The sequence below is a fragment of the Octopus bimaculoides genome, chromosome 20 (assembly GCF_001194135.2).
Source record: "Octopus bimaculoides isolate UCB-OBI-ISO-001 chromosome 20, ASM119413v2, whole genome shotgun sequence".
Lineage (NCBI taxonomy): Eukaryota > Metazoa > Mollusca > Cephalopoda > Octopoda > Octopodidae > Octopus > Octopus bimaculoides.
In genome coordinates, this window is record NC_069000.1 from 17,919,194 (window position 1) to 17,937,349 (window position 18,156).

The 18,156-nt window shown below is 37.1% G+C and overlaps 1 protein-coding gene across 2 annotated transcripts in view; it reads left to right on the top strand.

Moving 5' to 3' along the window:
- The first annotated feature begins 2,269 nt into the window (after positions 1 to 2,269).
- The window catches only part of LOC106881344 (uncharacterized), a 52,144-nt gene continuing 36,257 nt past the window's right edge, over positions 2,270 to 18,156 (top strand). Inside the window, exons 1-5 of one of the 2 annotated variants that reach the window (XM_014931698.2) lie at positions 2,270 to 2,438; positions 11,022 to 11,150; positions 11,540 to 11,729; positions 13,297 to 13,361; positions 16,277 to 16,356. In XM_014931698.2, coding sequence (XP_014787184.1) covers positions 11,074 to 11,150; positions 11,540 to 11,729; positions 13,297 to 13,361; positions 16,277 to 16,356 — 412 coding nt within the window. In that variant the 5' untranslated portion in view covers positions 2,270 to 2,438; positions 11,022 to 11,073. Of the gene's footprint in view, positions 2,439 to 9,012; positions 9,303 to 11,021; positions 11,151 to 11,539; positions 11,730 to 13,296; positions 13,362 to 16,276; positions 16,357 to 18,156 lie in introns of those variants that run through there. The other variant, XM_014931699.2, reaches the window with a different exon arrangement.

The following is an 18,156-nucleotide window of genomic DNA, read 5'->3' on the forward strand; positions in this document are numbered from 1 at the left end:
TTCACCCCTTTCTCTCTCTCTTTCTATCTCTCCCCCTCTCTCTCTCACACACACATACATACCTACATGCATGCATACATACATACATACATACATTAAAAAAATTATTAGCATGCAGAAGAAAAGGGGCGTGTCTCAGGCCTCTTCAACCATTCAGTTTAGCTTGCAAAGGTTGTTCACTGCGAACACTTCAAGGTTATTAATGATTACAGAGGTACTGTGGTTTGGGTGATACAATGTCGGGGTGGAAATATTAGGTAGAAAACTAAGTCAAAGGTTGCAGAAACGAGAAATGGTGTAAGAAAGGGCTGGGAGAGGGGAGACGGATGTTCCCAGATGGTGAAGGTGGTAGAGTCATTGATACCTTATTGTTGCAGTAGAACGGACACAGGATGATGATGGTACAGTTTAATTGAAATGACTAATATGTGAAGGTGATATGATATAATGTTAGGGCGACGACCTGGCAGATTCATTCCCGCCCCGGGCAAAATGATTAGCGGCATTTCGTCCATCTTTACGTTTTGAGTTCAAATTCCGCCGAGGTCGACTTCGCCTTTCATTTTTTCGGGGTTGATAAAATAAAGACCTGTTGATCACTGCAGTTGATGTAATCGACTTATTCTTCGCCGAAATCTGCTGGCCTTATGCCAATCTAATTCTACACTTTATCATATTCAAGAATATAAACACGCCTTTAAGCACAACACATGCGGAGTAAAAAAGAAACACTACCTTTCACCGGAACACCGGGGTCGGAACTATCGTTCACGCAGTGCTCTCTCTACCTAGCGTGAAGCTTCCTATCTCGAACATTTGAGCATGTGCACAATAGCCAAACACCGCGTCGCTGGAACTGTGAAGCGCACAGTTCTATACAAGGATTTTTGTATTTTTTTCATAAACTAGAGGATGGCTACTGTTGATCTAAGCTCTGAAAGCTTTGGCAAAAATACTCATAACCCGAACCCTAACCCTAACTCTAAAACCCGAACTCTAAAACCCTAAAGCTGAAACCAGTACAAACGCACGAATGATATCATAAATAACAGTACCGCCGATAGTTGTTGTTGACAAACAACGGCACTAATTTTATTCAAGGGAAAAGATCCCATTACACCGCTAGAACGTGTTGTCTACATTCCACAGCAGTAATTGTTTTCACCTCAATAGACGTTAGTGATTGGTTGAAATTACCGAAATACGACAACTTTTAACATGAAATAACTTCGAATATAAATTTTTTTCTTTGTTCTATAAGACAAAATATACAAGTATATGAAGTTTTAAAGTGTTTCGGGAGAAAACACACTAAATAAAACATAAATAAAAAGTGGCGCCCGCCAAATCAGAAAGATCCCGTCCTTTGGCTGCTGGAGATAGGTTTGGACAACTGTCATGGTGATGACATTTATTGAGGTAGAAACACGAATCCACGACAGTCCTCTTATTTGCAGACAATAAGCCTATCTTTTTCCTTAAGGGCATGTCAATTTTGGAGAAAATTCTTGACTCTTGAGATTATCTCCCTTTCTCAAGTGGAGCTGGTCTTAATTGCCATTTGCTAACTGTGACAAATGTCGAGTCGGAGTTAACTGTAAAAAAAATCAAGAATTTATGTTGTATGGTATTTGATATACCCGCATTTGCCTATGTTGTTCAAATACATGCCACTCTCAGCTAATTTTTGTTTGAATTATGCGCAACATTTTCTGATATTTTTCGAAAAGATTTTCTTCCTGAATTACATGTTTTAAACCTTAGATATTATGTTTCTGGAAACAAATCACAAAATCAATATTTCGACTTATAAAGAAGCTACAAATGTATAAAAATGTGAATGAATCAATTAATTAACTATCAATCCTTTTCCAAGAGCATTAGTTAATTAGCTTCATTCTTAAGCCAGGCCGCATTTTCAGCTCGTCGAGATCTCAGTATTTTATTTAACATTGACAATGAGGGAACCTTTACATGATTACTCACCCTGTCAGAAATAGAAGCCAAATCTCCCTCAAATCATGCCCTATCGACTTTAAAAAAATATATACTTTAGACTGTATTAGTTTTAGATACTCTTAAAAAGATGGGATGATTATAACTGGAATTATTTTGATTATAGGTTTGCTCTGTTAGAACATATCTGGTGTTAAATAATAATAACAACGCTGTTTACATTGCTATTTCAGAAACGAAGTTACCTAAAAAATAAAAATTGTTCGTTTCGTATCGTTACTGTACTGCTTAATGTTTTTTTTTTCAGCGTTCACATTTCGATTTTTGTAACTACTACTTTCTCCAAGAAAAGTTCATGGCGCACGAAATACGCGAATTTGAAAATATTTCTTACTGTGTATATTTGTACTGATTTGATAAGATTACTTTCTAAGCATGGTCAATCGATCAGTTAAGAGAGAAAAGGAACAAAATTTTTATAAGTAAGTTCTTATATGCGTTAAATTAACATATAAAATAAGATTCCATTTTCTTTCATTTCTTTAGCAATAGTAAAAACATGTTTTAACTTGTTAGTTGTGTGCGTGGTGAAGCTAGATCACGGAATATTGTGGTGGAATTTCCATGTTAAAGAGTTTATTAAAGCATGAATGATTATATCGTATTAGTATGGTCCAATACGGATACAGATAAGGGAATTCCATGACTTCTGCAGTGTTGTATTTTAACGGCGAGTTTTCATGATGCTAATTAACAAAAATACACACCAGAATGATTAAGATAAAAAGTAAAACGGACTCTGCCGTACAACAAAACAAACGAATACACATTTAGATAGCTGGATTTTTAAAGCTAGATATATTAATTATACTGGGTAAATAAGCGAAAGTAACTAATTGAATGCATCAGAAACTTGTTGATTCATCTCTAATATGCATAGATCAAGCTACTAATGAGTATTTAAAAAAAATTATAGAAACGCATTTAAAAAAATGAATAATGAGATGGACATTTTTGTGAAAACAATCGAATATAGAGCGTGGACTCTCGATTTTAGAATGCGCTCGTGCAAATCAAAATATACAGAAGCAACTTTAGTGTGCATACTCGATTTCAATACGTACACATGCGACTTCAGGTGTGTACACATGCTACTTCAGTGGATACATACTCAACTTCAGAGTGTACACATGCCACTTGGAAATGTAATGGTGGACTTCAGAGTGTACACATTCTACTCGTTAAGTACTAAAACTCGTTTTCATGGATGTACGACTTAAGTAAAGCTTTATTCTCACCCACTCTCCGAAGTGGTTTCAAAAGTTTGTTGACATTCTTCATTCATTCATGTAAGGGAAGTTAGGTGGAGTGTGTATGGACCGTCAAGCATAGAGAACGCACCTGTTAATCGTAAGCTTTAAAACATGCCTTTAAGTACATTTTTGTCTTAATATTAAGGATGTATAGATGCTTGTTCGTATTTTCCTTTATCGTTAGTCTGAGTGTGGAGGTAGAGTGATCTCAAGGTTTAGTGTTAAGAGGTATCAGCTGTTTCTAAAAATTTTTAAATGGCATTTAGACCATTCTTTTGATTAATGTCAAAAGAGATAATAATCAAAAGAATGGTTTAAATGCCATTTTAGAAATGACATTTAGGCAGTAACAACCCTCTACCAGCGGTCTGGATGGTCCCAAAGTAAGGTTACTTAGTAGCTGTATCAGGTGCATGTTTGATGCTAAAGTAATAAAGAATACAAACATTCTTAAAATCTTGTCACTTTAGGATGTCGAATTCTGAGATAATCGAATGGGGGAAAAGACAAATAAATGCTGGGTACATACAAAGTTTCTGCTATTCATCTTAGTCCATTGGTTCCATATAAATTCGAACTGGCTAAACTACAGCTCTAGTGTTTTTTTTTCTCTATAAAATATACTTAACGTTGGTATGATAGTGAATCAAATAATTATTCCAGCTGTTACCCAGATAAACAAATTTGTCCTCTTGCAGGAAAAGGCAATCAAATTAACCAGCAAAGACAAATTATTAACGATCAGAAAGTATTAAAAGAATTGTAAACTGGAATGGAAAACTGAATATTACAACCACCACGTCTGATAAACATTCATAAATGCTCAAACAAATAGACCAGGCTTGAAAGTAGAAGAAAGCTTGGTTAAAATAAAAAATGGAAGAAATTCAGGGAACTGAATCCCTGTTTGTAAATCATGTTGAAGAAGTGTAGTTTAACATGGTTGGGAGAAATGGGCACCATGTCCAATTAGTGATTTATAATGTATAACAGTCATTTCAATTGTCTATACTTGCACCCTTATAAAATTTCCAGCTGCCTACTGAGTTGAGAGAGCAGCTGGATGTGAAGGGTTTCAACTGATGTGTGCTGTAGAGATGACTACTAGTATGGATGTGGCTTTGATGTTCTTCAGAAACTGGTGATAAGGCTGTTAATAGTCCTCTTCAATAGTTGTAAATTGATAGCTGCAAGAAAAAAAAGGGGAAAAAAAGTCAAAGAGAATTTCAGAGGGATGATCTTGGGAGAGAATGTACTGGCTATAGTGGTTAGTGAGGGCTCTGGAGATGGAGAGGGGATACAATATAAGTGATAAGGAAAAGAGATGAGTGAGATGGGTATACCTGAGTGGAGGTAGTTGCATGACTACTCAGCTCTTAGGTATAGTGGTCATTTAGTAGCAGTAGAAAAAGAGACAGCATAATTGTAGGCCAGAGGCTGGAGTGTGATGGTGAGTGATTTGATGCCAGTTAGTCAGGTGACCTTTTTTGAGATGCAATCTAAGATGCTTGTTTGAGTGTTGTTGCAGCACCATTCCAGATGTAGGTGAAGTAAGTACTCCATTGTATGTCTTATTTGAGTTTTATAAAGGGTTAGTCATTGGTAGGAATGAAGTAATGTGTCTTTATACTCAATAATTGAGGGTTATTGTGAAAGAGATGATCAGTTAATGATGCAAATAGAGAAAAGTAATATAGGGAGAGATAGTTGTTTAGTATTAACATATAGATGTACAGAGAGGTAATTAGTATTATTATAGAGATACAGAGAGAAGTGATTGGTCAATGTTCATAGATGTAAATAGAGAGATGATTGGTCAGTATTTGTTACAGAAACGTAGAGGTCCAATGAGATTTGGCAGATATATAGTTAGGCACAGAATTTAGTTTCATTATTTTGTGTTTCAGTGTTTTGAATTAAAAAAATTAGCGATTTATAATGTATAGCAGTCATTTCAATTGTCTATACTTGCATCCTTATAAAATTTCCAGCTGCCTACTGAAAAGTAAAAAAAAAAAAATTCTTTTTTCCTTTTTATTTGTTCTCCTCTTCTACCTCATTATAATTATTGCAACCATTGTCATCATCATCATTATCACCACCTACCACCCTGTCCTCCACTTGTTTTGCACATTTACTATTCATAGTATCATAAGTTTTCTTTTGTTATAGCTCTGCTGATTAAGGAATGTTGATGACAAACCCATTTTCAATTATGGTTATTAATTTTTACACATGGAATGTTTAAATTCCTACATACATGTGACATACGCTAGATGTTAGTGAGTTCAGAACAGAGTAAATGTACTGATACTAATATTAATAGAGTAGAGGTGATATTATTGATAGTAGTATATTATTATAGTTGTTCAGCTTTGACTGAACTGATGTATTGCCCAAGATAATTTGGTTGCTGTTTCTAGCAAACTGAGAGACCTGAGCTGGTAAAAACATTAGCATGCTGGGCAAAATGCTTAGTGGTATTTCGTCCATCTTTATGTTCTGACTTCAAATTCTGCCAAGGTTGACTTTGCCTTTCATCCATTCGGGATAAGTACCAGTTGAGTACTGGGGTCAATGTAATCGACTTAACCCCTTCCCCCAAATTTTAGGTCTTGTGTCTATAGTAGAAAGGATTATCATCATCATTATTATTATTATAGACATCATGATAATTATGTGGTCTCTCAGCTTGCTAGAAATAGCAGCCAAATTATCTTCAAATAATACCCTGTTTTGAAAAAGGAAGGATACAAGGGATAATGTATAGATGCACTATGTCAAGAAATAAGATGGGAAAGGAATGACTGGAATATCTTTGGCAAAGGCCAACAATTTTGAGGAGAGTGAATTAGTTGACACCACTAACAGCATTTGAATTAGTGTAATAATAATTCTTTCAAATTTTGATACAAGGCCAGCAATTTTAGGGGGAGGGGTTTATCAAATGGCAGTAGTTGTGGTAGTGGTGGTGGCAGTGGCAGCAGTTGTTGTTTCTGATTTAGGCACAGAGCAAGACATTTTGAGAGGAGGGGTTTAGTTGTTTCCATTGACTCCAGTACTTGTCTGGTAATTCATTTTGTCAATAATTTGTTTGGGATGTAGACACAAGGGCAATAATAATGTTGAGGCGCATGAATTCGTCGATACCACTAACACCCTTTGAATTAGTTTAATTTGAACACAGAATGCGAAAAGTTAAAGCAAATGCCATAAGGCATTTTGTTTCTGTACTCCAACTATTTTAATTTAACATCTGTTTTCCATGCTAGCATGGGTTGGATGGTTTGACAGGAACTGGCAAGCCAGAGGGCTGCACCAGGCTCCAGCCATCAGTTTTAGCATAATTTCTATGGCTTGATGCTCTTCCTAACACCAACCACTTTTCAGTGTGCTAGTTGTCTGTTATGTGGCACCAAATAATCTTTTCTTATTTTGGTACAAGTTCAGCAATTTTGATGGGTAGGGAAGTTGATTACATCGATTCCATTGCTCAACTGGTACTTGTTTTTTGACCTCACAAGGATGAAAGCAAGGTTGACATCAGTGGAATTTCAACTCATAACATAAAGATGAATGATATACCACTAAGCATTTTGTCCAGTGTTCTAATGATTTTAATAGCTCACCATCTTACATCACCCTAATAATAATGACAATAATTGTTTCTAATTTAGGCAGTACAAAGCCAGCCATTTAAAGGGATGCTGTCATGACTGATACTTTATTTTATCAACCCTGGAGGGATGATAAATAAAGTTGGCCTTTGAAACCAGAACATAAAATGATGGAAGAAATGCAAGGCATTTTCCCATTGTTCCCATGATTCTGCTATCCACCACCTTAATAACAATGATAATAATAAACATGTTTTGTCTTTGTATAAAAGATGGGCTACAGCAAATATTCTGCTCAATACCACAGATTTACTTGTCAGTTGCTTGACCTTAACCACTTGATCTTAACCACTTAGTGGCTGGCAATATGTGCATCTCTGATCGTGAGTAGAAGTAGTGGAGGAGCATCATAGCCATGTGTAGAGAAGAATTCTTTGGGGTTTGAATAATTCACTTCAGGAAACATGGGTGTTTTGTTCATCATCCTTAAACAAACCTTATTCTGGGACCTTTTGAGCAGGATGGGCTACTCAACCTGATGAAAATTCAAACTGGGCCCCACCTACAAGGTCATGCACTGTTTATCTTGATATGAGCTCACCATGTCGCACACATATGATGGTGATGCATGTGCCTAGTGTACCCTTATCAGATGGGTAATCATGTTGAGTATATTAGGCTTTGTATATTTGTACCTCAATGTCACTTTGATGGAATGCACTGCTCTCTCAACCATAATAATAATGATAATGATAATAATGATAATAATAATAATAATAATAATGATAATGATAGTTATGATTATTTCTAATTTAGGAAAATGCCAGCAATTTTGAGGGGAAAGTGTAAATTATTATCATCAACTTCAATACTTGACAGTTACTTTATATTATTAGTTTCAAATTTTGGCACAAGGCCAGCAATTTCAAGGGAGAGTGTAAGTCAATTACATTGATCCCCTCAGTACTTAACTGGTACTTATTTTATTGACCTCAAAAGGATGAGAGGCAAAGTCAACTTCAGTGGAATTGGAACTCAGAACGTTAAAACAGGTTAAATGCTGCTAAGTCTGGTGTGTTAATTCTGCCAGCTTGCTGTTTTAGTGCTTTATTTTATTGACCTCTGAGAAGTCAATAAAAGGCAAGGTTGATCTTGGTAGGATTTGAACTCAGAATGTAAAAGACCAGAAAAAATACTGCAAAGCATTAAAAAAATAAAATTTATACTGTTATGATTCTACCAATCTACCACCCTTCAACCATATGCACAAGTCCTGAAATTTTGGGGGAGGGGGTTAGTTGGTTACATTGATGCCAGTGTTCAGCTGGTACTTATTCTAATGACCCCAAAAGCTTGCAAGACAAAACAACCTTGATGGAATTTGAACTCAGAATATAAAGACTGACGAAATATTAACTAATATTGGCGTTGTTTTTCTTTCCTTCTCAAAATATACTTTTATGATTAATACCAGTTCATATTCTTTAATGTCCCATGCATTTCTAAGACCCCCCCCCCCCTCGGTCATGACTGACCATGGGATTGCACCGAGAAAGTTACCCTCCCAGGAACAAGTCCGGGCAATGTTGTTGACCTGCCTCCCCTCTCCACGCCACCAGTGTGATCCAAGGGAAAGGCAAAGGTCGATACAGCTTGGCACCTGTGATGTCGCAACTCATTTCTACAGCTGAGTGAACTGGAGCAACGTGAAATAAAGTGTCTTGCTCAAGGACACAACACGCAGCCCGGTCCAGGATTCGAACTCATAATCTCACAATCGTAAGCTCGACGCTCTAACCACTGAGCCATACGCCTTCACATTCATTAAGTATGCTAATACAAACCTAAAATATAATAAAGCTTAATAGATATTTACGGTATGAAAGAGAGTCAACGTCATAGGTTCAACGGTACTCGAGTTGCCTCCCTTGAATCATACCTCTCCTTGATATTATCATGGTTGATGAATTTCATTTTGGCTTACTAACGTTTAAATTAAAAAAAAAAAAAAAGTATTCCTGTAGATAATCTTTTCTAGGTTTGCATTAGCATACTTAATGAATGTGAAGGCGTATGGCTCAGTGGTTAGAGCGTCGAGCTTACGATTGTGAGGTTATGAGTGCCAGTATGGCGATGCTGGTAACGATCATGTTCGAATGGTGCTTTTTACGTGCCACCGGCACGGAAGCCAGTCAGCTGCTCTGGCAGCGATCACGCTCAGATGGTGCACTTATCGCTCTGCTGGCACGGGTGCCAGTCATCGAATTTGCGAATTTGATTTGATTTCGATTTCACTTGCCTCAACAGGTCTTCGCACCATTTTTCATACTTTCTGGGGATAAGCAAAACGGAAATAACAGTTGCCACCCAAGAACAAAAATTGTATTACACAGTGTAATATGCCTTGACTCATTGGGTATGTGTGTATATGGGGGGTGGGTGTCAGATTTACTGAAAATGAGAGTTTAATTTCAAGGCAGTTGTACGGAAAATTTAAAGAAACTTGCAAAGCCTCGACCAGGAGAATCTATATTTTGTTTCTTCATTGGTGTCGTAATCGACGTAATATGCATGTTGACAATATTAAGGAATTAAATATTGTAATATTTGAAAGAAATATTTAGTGTCACATAGTTGTTGGATCAAACTTGATTAAGCAAACCTTTTTGTAAAGACATTCCCGCCAAGAGCAATCGTACTTTTTAGATATATAAAACTATGTCACCCAATGTGTTCTCTTCCATATTTTAGACGGTGGGGTGTGATTAAAAGGAGTTTTAGTCGCTATTTCAAGCAAATCGATCGTCCATGCAAAGGTTCTATCGTTGGTTCATCGTATGATGTCCTGTAAATGTGTGATATCGTAATAATAGTGTCATTTTCAAAATATCTTGATCAGTTATTTAGAGTTATCTCCCTTGCATTGTTTCGCTCACGTTCCGATATCCATTGCTTTTCGCGTTTTTACGTTTTCCTTCCGATTGTTACGGTCAAGATTTTAAAAAACATTTTGTTTATTTTGCACAATTTGCTTGGGTTGGATGTGTTTATAACCACATGGTTCCAGGTTCATTTCCATGGAGTGGCACCTTAAACAAGTGTCTTCTACTATAGCCCTGGGTCGACCAACACCTTATGACTGTGTATATTTGTTAGTGTTTGTCCTACGCCACCGCTTGATAACAGGTGTTGGTTTGTTTACAACTGGGTGACAATAGAATAAGTACCAAGCTTATAAATAAGTACTGGGTTCAATCCATTTGATTAAAAGCCTTCAAGCTTGTACTCCAGCATAAAAGATAAGAGATAGAAATATATGTACACACACACACACACACACATATATGTATGTATGTATGTATGTACATGTATATACATATATGTATATATTTTTATATTTACCTATATATAGCTTTCTCTCTATATGTGTGTATGTATATATGCATGTATATACCATCTATAGAATAAGTACTAGGCTTACAAAGAATAAGCCCTGGGGTTGATTTGTTCGACTAAAGGTGGTGCTCCTATTATATATATATATATAATAGTTAGCTGTGTGAAGGCATGTGGCTTAGTGGTTAGAGTATTCAGCTCATCATTGTAAGGTTGTGAGTTTGATTCCTGGCTGCATGTTGATTCTTTGAGCAAGACATTTTATTTCATGTTACTCCAGTCCACTCACCTGGCAAACATGAGTTGTACCTGTAATTCATAGGGCCAGCCTTGTCACATTCTGTGTCCTGCTGAATCTCTCTGAGAACTATGTTAAGGGTACACGTGTCTGTGGAGTGCTCAGCCACTTGCATGTTAATTTCATGAGCAGGCTGTTCCGTTGATTGGACCACCTGGAACACTCATTTTCATAACTGATAGAGTGCCAGTGTGTGAGCTATGTGCTCTTTCCCTTCTATCAGAATGATAGTGTTTTAGCAATATCACTTACAGATGCTTTGTTGAAATTGAATTATCTGTTTTATTCAAGAACATTTTCATCTGGAGTTAGAAACTTTTGTATCAAACTGGTTTTGAACCATTTCCTACATACTAATCGCTTTGTACATGCTTGTGGTTATCTCTACTGTGGTTTGACTCTACTATGTCTGTGTGATCCTGTTGGTAATTTTCTTTACAGACATTTGAGAACTTGCTCCAGATGATCTAATCAAACAAGACATTTAAGCAGGATGTTTGATGAAGAAGAAGATAAAGAATCTGCTCATGATGATGAAGATACTGTTTTGCGTGGTTCTGTTTTGTCAAGGTAATTTCTCGGTCTTACTTTGTCTTCGTCTCTCTTCTAACACCATCTTACTATCATCTTATTTTCTGGTTTAACACACTCTTATCATCTGGTCTAATGTTATAATTTTCTTTAGTCTTAATGTATCTTACTCTCAGGTCTAACACTATTTTACTTCATGGTCTTGCTGTGTCATCTTATAGTGAAAAGCTATTAGGTCTTATGCTATCTCATTACCACTTTCCACTTTCACCCCACCCTCCTCCTCCTCCTCATCATCATCATCATCATCACCACCACCACCATCACCATCAAATAGTAGTATAAGGAACCAAAATTTGTTTCAGCAGATTGTTTTCTTAGCAGTTTATATACCTGTATGTGTGTTTGTACCTTTTTTTTTTCCCCAGATATATTTCTCGGTTCCGCTATGGTGAACCACAGAGCAGAACACAACGTGTCAGTCACAAATCCAGAGGGCAGGAATTTTGGTGGCTAGATTCTGATGGTGAGGTTGCATCTCCAAGGCAGGCTGACAGTTCTTCAGATGACAACTTAGGTCAGATTGTTGGTTTAGCTGAAGAAGCTTCTGTTCCTCAGGTATTAAATTTAGTTTCTTTTTTCTTATTTTTGCATCTATAAGTGCAGGCGTGGCTGTGTGGCTAAGAAGTTTGCTTCCCGACCACATGGTTTCCAGTTCAGTCTCGCTGTATGAAATTTTGGGCAAGTGTCTTCTATTATAACCCTGGGCTGACCAAAGCCTTGCATGTAAACTTGGTAAATAGAAACCAAAAGAAGCTCATTATATATATATCTATTCTTTTTACATGGATTTTCATCTGTCTTTTGAACCAAAACCTTGAAGAGACTTGTATATATGGATATGTATTGTTTATAAATCAAATAATGTGACAAGAGAGAGTGAAGAAAGAGAACTAGAACAAGAGGGTGAGAGAGAGGAGAGTAGGTGGAGGCAAACCAGAGTGAGAGAAGTGAGATGGTGGTGGAGGAGAGAGTAAAAATATTGCAGAATATGATTGGTATTTGTAACAAAATTAATGAGCATCCATACTTGTTGAAAAAGGAAAAAAAAATGTCAACACATTATTTTTATGGAATTTGTTTTGTATAAACATATCATTTTGAACACATGCATACACAGAAAGACATGCAGACATGCACACTCACACATGCACGTGTGTATGATTAGTGGTTGATGCATGCAATACCAATACCGCAGTCTTCTCTCTGTTTACATACACACACACACAATCATAAATATATAGCATGCAATCAGATATGTGCGTTTTGTATGTTTGTGTATGTACAGTAATGCCTCTATATGCAAGTCTTGTAAATCTCGTAAAGCAGAGCAATAATTTTCCATAGTCAGAAATTATAAGTCATTCCCAGAAAAATATTTTACCGACAAAATTCATAATACTCATAAATAAATGCCAATAAAACAATAGTAGAATGTAAAGAATATTTTATGTAAAGTAAAAAGAATGTGAAGATGATTTATGATAAAAAATATTATTATTATCATTTTCCGAATCACTTTCACTCGCACTAGACTTGCACACACCATCACTTGTAGATGCTATCGCCGATTCACAAGCACTCGTAGACAGACTTGTAGACTTCTTTTAAAAAACAAGTCTAAAATTGTTTGCGTAGAAGAAGCTTTTTTCACTCTCTATAAATTTCTCAGTAACACGCAGAAGCATTTGTTATGGTAGTAGAAACTTTTGCACTCTGTTCAAAATTTGGATCTTGTACTTGAAAAATAAAACTCGTAAATCCGGGGGTCTCATAAAGCCGGTCCTTGTAAAGGGAGGTATTACTGTATATGTGCATGTGCACACACACACACACACACACACACACATACACACAATATCACAAAAATGTAGTACACATGCACGTGTTTGTATGTGTATATGCACACACAATCACAAACATATAGTATGCATACAAATGTGTGTGTGTGTGTGTGTGTTTGTATATATGTACATGCAAACACACAGTATCACAAGAATATTGTATAGATACTTGTCTTTGTATGCACACATTGTATGTTTACATGCACACACACACGCACACACACATGCAGATAGACCTACACATGTATATATTTTTATACAGATGCAATTTTTATTTGCAGTACCAGAAACAGCAGAAACAGAACAGGTTGAAACAAAAGACTCTGCTAAATCAATCTAAGAAAAGGTTTGTATTGTTATGTTTTCTATCCATTTTACTTTCTGAAAGCATTCCTTGATTTTAAACTGTTTGTTTCTTAAGCAGATATTTGAAAGATTTAAATATTCAAATAGAAGAATTACATCTTATTATATTGATGATTGTGTAGTGATATGTATACATGTAACTGAAAAACTTCCCTTTCTATCTGCTTCCCTAAGTAAGTGAAACTATAGAAATTTTTGTGCAGGCCTGGCTACGTGGCTAAGACGCTTGCTTTACAGCTACATGGTTTTGGCTTCAGTCCCACTGTGTGGCACCTTGGGCAAATGTCTATTATATCTCTGGATTGCCAGCCAATACCTTGAGAGTGAATTTGGTAGATGAAAACTATGTGGAATCCAGTCATGTCTTTATGTACATACATATATATATATGCGTGTGTGTGTTTGTCCTACTCTCCACCACTTGGGAACCAGTGTTGTTTTGTTTACATTCTTGTAGTTTAACAGTTTGGCAGAAGAGAACATTAGCATAAGTACCAGACTTAAAAAATAAGTACTGGGGTTAGTCTGTTAAATTAAAACACTTGAAGGCAGTACTCCAGCATGAACACAGTCCAATGGGTGAAACAAGTAAAAGATAATTTCAAGAACAAAACAGATCTTCAGTATGCTGAAATCCAAGATTGAACTAAGGACCTTTAGATCTCAGTCTTGTACTCTCTCAACTAAGCTAATTTGGGCTTTAGTGAATGGTTTCATAATTTGTTGAAGTATAGTTACTGTCATAAAAGTGAAGATGTTTTGCTAAAGTATACCAAAGCAAAATAGGTTAAATAATAGCTAAAGGAGAACCTCATTCCAAATAGAAAAGAAATTCAAAATAAATTTGTTTTGTTTTTATACAATTTTCCACTGTTCTTTTCCACTTTCTAGATTTGTCTAAAATCCATATAGTTATGTAAATAATGCAGCTATTCCTAATACCAAACATTCCTTCAGACAACATTTGGTAAACACATGTAGTAATTGGGTTATTGCTTAACCTGCTGGAAAAAAAAATAATCAAGCATGGCCAAAAGTACAGCTGTGGATCTTTGGTTGAGAAGCTTGCTTTCCAACCATGTGGTCTCAGGTTCAATTCCACTGTGTAGTAATTTGGACAATTGTCTTGTGCTATAGTGTTGGGTTGACCAGAGCCTTGTTAGATGATTTGGTAGATGTTCCCTGCTCCCTCCATCTACCACTCTCCTTTTGCAATTTTATAAGCTCACCTCCCCAATCCCCTGTCCGCTCACTCACTCCCACCCACCTTCCCATCCCATCTTCTCTCTCTCTCTCTCTCTCTCTACTCGAGGCAGCCATGTTTCTCCTTTAATGCAAGACTCTTTTTTTCTGTCTGTCAATACTACTTATCTCCCCCTCCGTTGAGGGATCTTGTTTTGTAAGTTACTTACTGACCTCATTCACTGTTGCTGGTGCCACATAATAAAGCACTCAGTACACTCAGTAAAGTGGTTGGCATTAAGAAGAGCATCCAGTGATAGAAACCATGCCAAAGCAGACAGCAGGGAGTGGTGTAGTCTTCTGGCTTGCCAGTTCCAGTGGAACCCTCCAGTCCATGCTAGCATAGAAAGAGGATATCAAATGATGCTGCTGCTGATGACGATGATGTGTGTATCACACATCATCGTCATCATCATCATTTAACATCTCTTGTCCATGCTGGCATGGGTTGGATGGTTTGACCAGTGCTGGCAAGCTGATGGGCTGCACACACTCCTGTCTGATTTGGCATGGTTTCTATAGCTGGATGCACTTCCTAACACCAACCACCCTGAGTGTGTAATGGGTGCTTTTTATGTGCCAGTTGCATGACACCAGTATCTGCCACGATTATGATTTCACTTGGCTTGATGGGGCTTCTACTCAAGCATGGCATATTGCCAAAGGTCTTGGTCATTTGTCATTGCCTCTGTGAGGCACATCACTTGAAAGGTGCTAGTTAGGTGACACTGGTGCAAGGTGCTAGTTAACCAACATCAGCCACATTGCCTCCATAAGGCCGTGCTCAAAGGGTGCTTTTTATGTGCCACTGGCATGAGTACCAGCTACATGACACTGGCATCGGCCACAACTATGATTTCACTTGGCATGACAGGTCTTCTCAAGCACAATATATTGCTAGGTCTTGGTCACTAGTCATTGCTTCCATGAGGCCCAACATTTGAAGATCATGCTTCACCACATCCTATGTCCTCCAGGGTCTAACTTTTCCACAGGTTCCCTCCACTGTTAGAGATTAACACTTCTTTACACAGCTGTCATTGTCCATACACATCATATGACCACACCAATGCAGTTGTATTTTGTTGCATCTTGGGAAGGTCATTATGCCACTGATAAAGACATGCATTGGTTCTATTTCACTTCATTTAATATTATTAAAGTTGAGCAGTAGGGGTCAATATAATTGACTTAGCCCCTTTCTCCAAAGTACCTATAGAGTATTTTATTAGTTAATTGATTAAATGTTAACAAATTGATTAATAATGATGAAAGAAGTGAAATTAAACTATTGCATGTGTTTAGTGTTGTCATAATTAGAAGAACTTGGCACAGTCCTCTGGCTCGCTGGATCCTGTCAGACCATTGAATCCATGCTAGCATGGAAAGTGAACATTAAATGATGATGGTGGCGGAAGTGGTGGCGGCGGCGATGACGATGATGACTCTCTTGAGCTACAACAAAATCTGTTTCAACATATAAGTTCACATAAGAATCTTGCAAACCGATTATGAAAGCGAGATATATATATTATTTCCCATTCACAATATGTAATACAAGATTTCATGAATATTTTTCATGGAATGATCAACATCCTCAGATTCCTCTAACAATTGACCATTTATTTATTTATTCATTGTACATGCTTTCAGACTTTATTCCAAACCACCAAGGTATCATTCAACAAACAACTCCGCTCTTGTTAGAAGCTACTCTGGATGGGACTCACCAGGTTAGTTGAATGGCTGTGTATGCATGTGTCAATGGTTAACAGAAAATATGTTTGTGCACGTAGTTCTGTATATTTATATCTATCTATCTGTCCATTTTTCTTTCTGTGTCCATTTTTGTATCCATTTTCTGTGCCTATTTTTGTGTCCATGGTTTCATGCTAGCATGGGTTAGATGAACCTGTAAGTGAGGCTTTGTTTTACAGCTGTACATCTTTCTTGCTACTAACTCTATCACATTTTTCAAGTAAGGTATCTCTTATTATACAGGCCTTTGTGGAGGCGCAATGGCCCAGTGGTTAGGGCAGCGGACTCGCGGTCATAGGATCGCGGTTTCGATTCCCAGACCAGGCGTTGTGAGTGTTTATTGAGCGAAAACACCAACTAAAAGCTCCACAAGGCTCCGGCAGGGGATAGTGGCAAACCCTGCTGTACTCTTTCACCACAACTTTCTCTCACTCTTACTTCCTGTTTCTGTTGTGCCTGTAATTCAAAGGGTCAGCCTTGTCACACTGCGTCACGCTGAATATCCCCGAGAACTACGTTAAGGGTATACGTGTCTGTGGAGTGCTCAGCCACTTGCATGTTAATTTCACGAGCAAGCTGTTCCGTTGATCAGATTGACTGGAACCCTCGTCGTGCCAACATATTCACTGATAAGGCATTGGTCTGCTTAGGGCTATAGTAAAAGACACTTACCCAATGTGTTGTGTAGTGGGATTGAACCATGAATCTCATGATTGTGAAGCAAATTTTTAACTACACAATTATGTCTCACGTTCACTCATGTCCTGACCGTCACCCTATACACAACCTATTTGAACTCTATATGTGATAGTGTGAGCATGGTTGTTGTGGGTGTATCAAATTGAAAAAATGTTCTGAAATTTGCTCACAAACTGCATTGAAAATGTCCCTTTTAAAATCTGAAATCACAGGAAGTTTAAAATTGCTTTTAAATAAAGCATGTGGTGAGATTTGATGACAAAAATGGTTGTAGAGGAGGAGAAGGCGCTCCCACATCAATATTAACACCACTTTTTCAATTAGATTTCACTACCTTGCAATAGGAATTCCTTATGACTTCTTACATCGCTGCTCCAGTAAAAGAGAAAGAAAAGAAAGACCCATAGAACTTTCATGCTGTGCTGTGGTAAGCAATATGAGTCAACAAGTACAGTTATGGTTCGACTTCACACCAGGTGCACTATTAAATATCAATGAGAGAAACATTAGTTTGGAAACATTTTTTTTATTTATAAATTTATTTTTTATAAATTTTATAACTTAATTTTCATAGTCTGGCTATGTATGAACTTCCTGTTTTAAAGACTTATCGTTGGAAGGGAGATTACCAGAAACATATAATCCATTGGTGTAACAAAGTTTCATCTGAACCATGCTATAAGGAATAAAAAAAATAGATTAAAAAAAAAAATAGTAACAGTACCTCAGTGTGATCACATTTGAGTGAATGAAACCAGTAAAAGAATAAGTGTGTGTGAGCTGTGTGGTTAGAAAGTTTCTCTCCCAGCCATATTGTTTCGGTTTCAGTCTCACTGCATGGCCCCTTGGCATGTGTCTTCTACTACAGCGCTGGGCTGACCAAAGCCTTGTGAGAGGATTTATAGGCAGAAACTGAAAATAACCTGTCATACACACACTCACACATATGCAACAGGCTTCTGTACAGTTTCTGTATACCAATTCTACTTGAAAGGTATTAGTTGGTGTGGGGTTATATTAAGACACTTGACCGCTTGTGAGTGTGTGTATGTGTATATATATATATATATATATAT